Below are 9,843 nucleotides of genomic sequence, written 5' to 3'. Positions count from 1 at the left end.
GCGAAGACAAAGTAACACATAAGAATTAGTGAAGCCACGCTAAGGTATTTCTTGGGATAATTTGAGCACCTTCGTCTATTCGCGTAAAGATTGCAACATCATGTGTGACAGGAAAGTTGAGAGCAAGATCTGAGCAAAGGGACAACAGAAGAGTTTGAATTAAAGATAAAGAGATGACACGAGATAATGTGCCTAGAATGTTACAAGTTGAGTAAAGGGGGATTATAAGACGATTTAAGTAAGATGATAAGAACTAGCTGGTTACCAAAAGAGGGTAAATTTATATGCCAAATTCTTTCAGAATTATACCAGCCGATGATAGTTAAAGCCGGGAGCGGCTAGGTAAAGTTATTATATGAGGGGACTTCATCGCTACTTGATAACCAACTCCAAAGGTAGAGACTAAAAGCAAAAGGTAGAGTGACAGTTAAAATCTTTTAGAGGTGTCGAGAAGAAATACATGAGGCGGTACGACAGAAAGTGCAGATCACCCTTGGCTGGCTTGATGTTAGGAAAACTAAGTTAATCGGCCAGATATGATTCAGCAAGCCATTGATAAGGTAAAACTTGTTCGGGAAAGGTTATTAACAGCTCAGAGTCAACAGAAGTCGTATGCAGATAATCGACGTCAACACTTAGGATTCCAGATTGACGAGTGGGTATTCTTGGAGATATCACCCATGAAAGGGGTAATGAGATTCGACAAGAAGGAGAAGCTTAGCCCAAGATATATTGGACCTTATTACATTGTTCGTAAGGTAACGGAAGAGCTATCGCACGAGGAGAACCCTGTAGCTATCTTTGGATCGTCAGATAAGAAGGCTGCGTACTAAAGACGTGGCTTCTGTTAAGGTATTGTGGCGGAACAATAACAGGGAGGAGATGATTTGAGAAGCTGAAGAGGAGATGAAGAAGAAATATGATTGGTCGATGAGACTGCATGTTATAGTAATAAAGGAAACCCCCCTGAGATCTTTATAAGACCTTATGAGACCAGTTTAACATTCGAGGACGAATGTTCTAAAGGGGGAAGGATGTTATATCCCGTATTTTGTACATTGGAATATTTTAAGCTAGTTGCGATAAGTTAAGGACAAGGCTATTTTTCGATTTTGTTTAATGCACAAGTTGCTTATGAATTTTATTGGATGGAAATATTAAGGAAAATTAGGGGCTAGAAGTTGAAAAATATATTTCATGAAAAGGCCACAAGTGGCCGTGTGGGTGTGTGGGTTCCACACATGGCTTGGCCAATTGTCTTAAGCCATAAGGGGGGGCATGTGTCCACCTTGTATTTGTAGAGGCTACATATATATATATACATAGATGGTTGATGACAAAACAAGAATTATTCATCATTTACAACTCTAGAAATTTGGAGAAGCTAGGAGAAAAAAAAAAAAAAAACAATTCGGCCAAGGTTGGCCGAACTTGGGATCCAAAATATTGATCAAAAAATAATTTTCTTCTAGCTTTTCAACCAATTGGAAGGTCCTTATTAACGTGGAGTAAATCAGCTAACAAGTTACCTGATGATAGCCCTCGTAACCATAAGTTAAGGTGGGGCCCACATGTCGGGATTTTATAAAGGACATATGAAAAGATATATGGGTAGCACATGTGAAGTTGAGCAAGTCCTAAGAAGGACCCATAAGCCAAAAATGAGTGTAAGCCCTCCAAAAGGACGATTTAAGAAAACGTTTTTGGGTGATCTGACGTCGAGGGGCCAAAACGGTATTATGAGTTTGGAATTTGGGAAAACTCCCAAAATTAAAGTTGTAGATAATTGAAATATATTTCCAACCATAGGTCGTGGGTTCATAGGATACATCAGGATAAGGAGATATGGACGTTTTAAGGCAAAAAAGGTCAGTGGGCCAGGCCCAACCCGAGCCCAACCGGGTCAGGCCCATTACCCACACCTTTTTAAGTAAAATTTCAGCCTTTTCTCCTCATTTTTCATACCAAAACACCCAGAAAATTCTGGAGAAAAAAGAGAGGAGAGCTAGAGAGAAAAACCAATTTTGACCAAAATCTGAGCCCCGAATTCCGAAGCCCATGAAGAGAAAAGTGTCGTACGTCGCGTTGTCTTCAATTTGAGCTAAAAATCAACCAAGAAGAAGAGGGTGGACGTGATAGCTGCACACTTGAGGTAAGATTAAGGTTCCTTTTCATTGTTAACAAGCTTATTCAGAGTTTTAACAGATTAGAACGGAGGGAATAGTGTGATAAATTCGTTTGTTGGTGTGGTCGGATTATGAATTTAGGCTTGAAGAGAAATTTGGATAAAAATATATGTATTTATTTTGTAGGATATTGAAGATGTTTTTATCGATGTTGTTGGTATTAATTTCGGCTTCCTTACGGAAATAAAGTTATTAATTAGTCCTATCGCAAGTTGGTTGGTTGAGAAAATGGGAAAAACAGTGTGTGGGATGTTTTATGGCATATGTTGTGTTGGAAATGATGTTATTACTATTGGTATTGTTGTTGATGTTGTTGGTTATTGAATTGGAATTTGGGGCTAGGCATATAAACGGGGAGATCTTTGCCGAAATTTCGGCAGACTATAAATGAATTTATTTGAAGGACTAAGACAAGCGTGTAATAATGAGTCTAATGATTGTGTAAATCCTCTTAAATGTAGACTTGCGAGCTTGGACGAATAAGCGTAGCTAATAAGAGGTGGAACAGGTATGTAAAGCTTACCCTTCTTTCTTTTGGCATGTCTTAGATGTAAGTAAGATACGACACGAGCCTCGGGGTAACTATTCATAAGATCCGAGCATGTCTACGATTCTTATTCATTTCTTGATGTTAGCATTCCTAATATATTCGAGCTATTGCCCTCAAGTCTTTTGTATGATTGTATATTGAATGATGCATAAAGAGCTCCTATTGCTAAAGGATTCTATAATGATATGTCCCTAACTTTCATAAACGGGTTCGGATTGCTTTGATACGTTCGTAAAAGATTCTATAGCGAATAATGCCCGTAACTTTCATGGGCAGGCTCGGATTGACTTGATACATGTCTACGATCCCTGAGATTTTCTTTAATGTAGTTCTAATGGCATTTTAAAACGGATTTATCATGACTAACGTTTGATACTCGAGCGTTGATTTGTCTACTTATCTATTGAGTCTTAAAAGTTGATTTATATGCATATGGTTTCTCACTACTCGCTCGTGCCGTACCCTCAATATGTCCTTCGAGTCCGGGCCGGGACACGTATTCGTGCACGACTCCCCGCATTGTTCACCGAGTCCCTCACTAAATGGCCGGGTATGGTATATATATATGATGACATGATGACATGATGACATGATGATATGATGATATGGGGATGGTGGCAGGATGGCATATGATGATTCTATTCACCGAGTCCCTCACTGTAGGGCCGGTATATATATATATATACGATATATATATATATATATATATATATATATATATATATATATATATATATATATATATATATGATGACATGATGATATGATGATATGATGATCTTATTTACCGAGTCCCTCACTAGAGGGCCGGGACACGTTATATATATGCATACGTACAAGATGATTACTCACTTATGCTTCTAAGTCCCATAATGAGTTGGCTATGATATTGATACGCACAATTTACGTTTCAGAAGCAAGCCTTATGATTTTCTATACTCCTTATTTCAGTAAGATCCTGTTCTTCGTATTTCATGCTTTACATGCTCGGTACATATTCCGTACGACCCCTTTCTTCGGGTGCGTTTCATGCCACGCGAGTGTATACGGATGAGTAGAGGATATTAGTAGAAGATGTTCCGTTGGATTGGCGAGCTCCATTTCCTGCAGTCTTCGCCGAGTCAGAGTATCTATGTTATGGCATCTTGAGTTATGTTAGATACTTTACAGACAGAGTCACGTATATAACATGTCAGTCTTGTAAGCGGCTCTGTAACCCGATGTATCATTATGCATTATATTACAGATTTCATACGATTACCGATTTTACTTAATTTGAAAAAGACGAAAAGCATGTTTGTTTTTAAAGGCTTACATTATGCATTCATTTCATGATTTAAGAGTCCAGTAAGATTATGAGTATCACGAGAATCAGCGGGTTCGCTCGGCCCTAAGTAAGGGTCGAGTGCCCATCATGCCCTATCAAAAGTTGGGGTGTGACATTATTCTATTCACAACACAACGACATGAAACATCCGAGGTGTAACAATTACCGTTCCAATTTGTTTGGCAAGGAGGGTTATATATGGCCAAGCCTCAAGAAGGGGAGGTCACCATCCCGAACTATATGGTACGATGAATAATGATAAGCAAAGCCATGGATGATCCTAGCCAAAGAGATAATCTTTTCCATTCCAAGTGTGTCATCAACCAAAATGTTTGTGTCATAATCATTGATAGTGGGAGTTATGCTAATGTTGCAAGCACTATGTTGGTTGACTTCTTGAAACTCCCCAACACTAATCATGGACATCCTTATAAACTCTAATGGGTCAATCAATGTGGAGAGTTGAAGGTGACTCGACAAGCTTCTATCAAGTTCAAAGTTGGAAAGCACCAAGATGAAATCATTTGTGATGTTGTTCCCATGGAAGCTTTTCACCGTTTACTTGGAAGACCTAGGCAATATGATAGGTCGACCAAGCATGGAAGAACCAATCGGTACACACTTATACATAATAGGCTCAAACATGTGTTATGTTCTATAAGGAAATAGTGAGGGAAATAATCCACAAGAGGGGAGTTGAAGGAGAAGGAGTCAAAGGAAAAGGCTAAGGTGGCCCTCTTGGAAAATCTAGAGGAGATTAGGGAGAAGTTGGAAGAGCGACAATCGATGATCCTCTTCACACATAGGAATTATGCTTTGCACACTAACGAACTAACCTCTTCTTTGCCTAGTTCTATTTCTTCTCTTGTGCAGGACTATGATGATGTGTTCCCCATGGAACTCCCAAAGGGATTTCCACGCTTAAGGGAATTGAGCACCAAATTGACTTTGTCCCAGGATCACAATTGCCAAACAAACTGGCTTATAGAGCCAAACCGGAGGATACCAAGGAACTTTAAAGACAAGTGGATGAACTCCTTGAAAAGAGAGTTGTGCGAGAAAGTATAAGTCCATGTGTCATGCCGGTGATCTTGGTACCAAAGAAAGATGGATCATGGCGCATGTGTCTTGATTGCCGAGCCATCAACAAGATAACGGTAAAGTATCATCATCCTATCCCTCGTCTTGATGACATGCTTGATGAATTGAACAGTTCATGCATATTCTCTAAGATTGATCTTAGGAGCGGATACTGTCAAATCTGGATGCAACCCGGAGATGAGTGAAAAATGACATTTAAGACCAAATTTGGTCTATATGAATGGCTGGTGATGCATTTTGGTCTCACTAACGCTCCTAGTACGTTCATGCGCTTAATGAATCCTGTGATGAAACCTTTTATTGGAAAATCTATGGTTGTTTACTTTGACGATATCTTGGTGTATAATAAAACCATAGATAATCATGTTGATCATTTGAAATATGGCTAAATGCTCTTTTTGTGTTGATGAAGTTGTTTTCTTGGGATATGTTGTGAGTTCAAGGGGCGTTGAGGTTGATGAATCCAAAATAGACGCTATTAAGAATCGGCCAACTCCTAAATCCATTGGTGATGTGAGAAGTTTTCATGGATTGGCTAGTTTCTATAGGCAGTTTGTTAAAGGGTTTAGTACCATAGCCGCTCCCTTGACCGAGGTAATATGAAAGGATAAGCCTTTTTCTTGGGGTGAGGAGCAAGCAAGGGCTTTTGCAACCTTAAAACAAATGCTTAGCTCCGCACTATTGTTGCAATTACCCTATTTTGACAAAATCTTTAAAATTGTGTGATGCTAGTAAAGTAGGTATCGGTGCCGTTTTGATGCAAGACCAAAAACCCATTGCCTTTTTTAGTGAAAAGCTTAAGGGCGCGACGTTGAATGACTCCACCTATGATCTTGAATTGTATGCTTTGATTAGAGCTTTGGGTAATTGGCAAGACTACTTGTGGCCTAAAGAGTTTGTTGTTAGGACCGACCATGAGTCCTTGAAACATCTGAAGGCCCAAGGTAAGTTGAACAAACGGCATGCCAAATGGTTTGAATTTCTTGAAACTTTTCCTTATGTAATACAATACAAAAATGGGAAGGACTATGTAATGGCGGATGCCTTCTCTAGAAAACATATTTTGATAAAAACTTTGTCTTCCAAATTGATGGGTTTTGAAAGCTTGAAGACATTGTATCCCGAGGACCCCATTTTTTGAAAAATCTTTCAAGTTCGCGAAGAATGGGAAAGGGAAAGATGGATGGCTCTTCTACTCCCTATTCGAAATTTGATGGTTTCTTGTTCAAGAACGGTGACTATGTGTGCCCATGAGCTCTTGGAGGGAACTATTTGTGAGGGAGGCACATGATGGGGGATTAATAGGACATTTTGGGATTGATAAAACCTTGGAGATTCTTCAGGAGCAATTTTATTGGCCTAATATACATCGAGATGTTGCTAAAATTTGTGGTCAATGCATTGAGTGTCGTGGTGCTAAGTATAGGCTTCTTCCCAATGGATTGTATACCCCTCTTCCTACCCCTCAAAGACCTTGTCTTGAAATTTATATGGATTGTGTTGGGCTTGCCATGGACTAAAAGGGGCAAAGATAGCATTTTTGTTGTTGTTGACCGCTTTTCAATGATCCCTCATTTTATCGCATGTCATAAGATTGATGAAGCGTCTCATATTGCATCATTGTTTATTTAACATGTGGTCAAATTGCATGGTATTCCCAAAACTATAGTGAGTGATAGGGACTCTAAGTTCCTTAGCCACTTTTGGAAGGAATTGTGGGGACGACTTGGGACTAGATTGTTGTTTTCTACTTCGTATCACCCACAAACCGATGGCCGAACCGAGGTTCCGAATAGGACTTTGGGTTCTATGCTTAGGGCCATGGTTAAGGGAAAACTGTCATCCTGGGAAGATCAATTGCCTTTATTTGAGTTTGCATATAATAGAGTCATTCATAGTACTATTGGCATGTCTCCTTTTGAGGTTGTTTAAGGTTTTAACCCACTAGCCCCTCTATATCTCATCCCTTTGTCTCAAGATGTTGTTTTGAGTTTAGATGGAAACAAAAGGGAAGAGAATATGAAGAAGTTGCATGAGAAGGTGAGGCTTCACCTTGAGAGGAAGAATCAAGAGACGGCCAATAAAGCAAACAAGGGTTGCAAGAGAGTTGTACTTGAACCGGGTGATTGGGTTTGGGTAGATTTTCGCAAAGAAAGGTTTCCCAACAAAAGGAAGACCAAGTTGATGCCTAGAGGAGATGGTCCATTTGAGGAGCTTGAGCGGCTCAATGAGAATGCATACAAGATTGATCTTCATCCAGAATATCAAGTTCATAACACCTTCAATGTGTGTAATCTCTCGCCTATGGATGTGGATGATGGTGACCCCTTAAATTTGAGGAAAAATTCTTTTCAAGAAGGGGAGCATGATACAAACCGAGTTGCATCAAGGCCTTTTACAAAGAGCCAAGCCCGTGGGCTTCAAGCATTGCAAGGGTTGTTCATGAAGAGGGACGTACTTGAGTACACTCTAGAGCCTTCCCGGGGATTCCAAGTGTTGATGATTGCATCGGAGGAAGGTATGGAGAAGAGTGGCGAAGATGGATATGCATTGCAAATAGGCTAATACTTAAATGCAAGCCTTTTTCAAATTTCATTTACAAGGAAGACTAACTAAACAAGGCCCTTACTTCATTAAAGGTATAATTGTAATAGATAGCTTTTCTTCCTTATTTCCCTAGTATAAGTAGTAGACTTAAACATTTCCCCAGTTAAACTTTTATGAATATTGATATTGTTGAACTCATTGAGAGTAGAGAGCTTGTGAAGCTTTTGATTGTGAACATTGTTGAGAGGATTGATTGCTTGGGATTAAAAGTCCGTTGAGGTCATCCTAGGAGTTTGGTGCTTTAGTTGTATGCAATTTGAAGGTCTTAGTTAATATAGAACTTTGGTTATCAAATTGTGTCTTCTCTTGTATCAATCTAGTTATCCTTCAGAGACAAAAACTAATTTTTAAAAAGAGTCATTTATCTCTCTAGTTGGCATTTCATCAAAAATATGTTGCTCATGGCTTCCAAAACCTATTTGGCTATACATAGCAAGGGACAAAGGTTGCACAGACAACTCAATCTCATTATTGTTTACTCCGTTATCCTCTAGTCCATCTGCATCAATCACCAACTCCAAATTTGTGGGACCATTATCTTCGTTGCACACAATATTGATGCTAAAATCAAGAGTTTCAGAAACGCTAACCTCTTGAAAAGAGTCCAAATTAGTTACAAGCCCTGAGGCAAGAGAAGATAAGGTTTGATGTTGTTGAGCTTCGACGAAATGGGAGAACGACGATTCAAGGTTCTTTGTTGGATGACCCAAGCCATGGTCAGTGTCACACCCTTAATCTGATAGGGTGTGATGGGCACCCGACCCTTACCTAGGGCCGAGCGAACCCGCAGACTTCCGTAATACTCATACTGGGCCCGCAAAACATAACATCAGCACGTTACGAAATTTTTTCTTTTTTTGAAAACAAACATGCCTTTCATCATTTTTTTTTTCAAATCAAATAAAGCTAGCATCGTATGAAATCTGTAAACATATGAGGTTCATAACATAATGCATAATAATACATCGGCTTACATAGCCGCTTACAAAATCGACATTTCACACACACGACACTGTTTGCAAAGTCTCTACCAACATCTCAGATACCATACAAAAGCACTCAGACTCGGCGGCCTCAGAAGACCGAGGAACGGAGCTCGCCAATCCCGCCGGAACACCTCCCGCTAACATCATCTACTCATCGTGGGTACCGCGCGGCATGAAACGCAGCCCCCGAAGAAAGGGAGTCGATACGAAATTTAAATATGTCGAGTATGTAAAGCATGGGATATCGTAAACGTAACCGTACCGAAACGAGGAGAACGAGAAAAGTTAATACAATAACCGAATTCATAACACTTGCTTTTGAACCATAAATTATACATATTAATTCCATATTCAGCTCATCGCGGACCGAGGAATCGCAGTCGAAAATCATCTCGTACACGTACATAGATATAACATGCCCCGTCCTCTAGTGAGGAACGCGGTAGGTAAAACCGTCGATGCATATACATATATCGTTCCCCGCCCTTTAACGAGGGACGCGGTAAGTAAAATCATCATATCATATACATATAACGTGCCCCGCCCTCAGCGAGGGGCGCGGTAAGTAAAATCATCATATGCATGTACATGTAACGTGCCCCGGCCCTCTAGTGAGGGACGCGGTAAAGGTAATCATCATATGCCATCCTGGCCACTTCCTCCATATCATCATATCATATAACGTGCCCCGGCCCCGCTAGCAAGGGACGCGGTAAATATAACGTGCCCAATCCCCAGGCGAGGGACGCGGTGAACAATGCAATGAAGTGCACGAATACATGCCCGTCCCGGACGCAAAGTGAAAGAGATAATAACAGCTCGCACGAGCGAGTAGTGAGAAACCATATGCACAAATCATCATATACATACCGTGACACATCATAACATCATAACTTATCGTATGAGCTGACATTAACTGATGTGGGATTGGCCTAAGCCAATGTGGAATTTGCCTAAACCAGTGTGGAATTTGCCTCACCACTGGATTTGCCCCACCATTGGGTTTGCCCCACCACCAACTCCGATTCCAACTGATCGTATTCCAGAATACATACATATAACATATAATCATACTCGGGGGTCGGA

At 40.2% G+C, this 9,843-nt stretch overlaps 1 protein-coding gene across 1 annotated transcript; it reads left to right on the top strand.

Moving 5' to 3' along the window:
• Positions 1 to 5,921: 5,921 nt before the first annotated feature.
• On the top strand, positions 5,922 to 7,729 carry LOC132037124 (uncharacterized). The gene is made up of 2 exons (XM_059427584.1): positions 5,922 to 6,108; positions 7,098 to 7,729. Exons 1-2 carry the CDS (start codon positions 5,922 to 5,924, stop codon positions 7,727 to 7,729), a joined length of 819 nt encoding a protein of 272 aa, XP_059283567.1.
• The last annotated feature ends 2,114 nt before the right edge of the window (positions 7,730 to 9,843 follow it).

The sequence above is a fragment of the Lycium ferocissimum genome, chromosome 11 (assembly GCF_029784015.1).
Source record: "Lycium ferocissimum isolate CSIRO_LF1 chromosome 11, AGI_CSIRO_Lferr_CH_V1, whole genome shotgun sequence".
NCBI lineage: Eukaryota > Viridiplantae > Streptophyta > Magnoliopsida > Solanales > Solanaceae > Lycium > Lycium ferocissimum.
The sequence above is the reverse complement of the archived record's forward strand: the minus strand, read 5'-3'. Positions and strand labels throughout refer to the sequence as shown.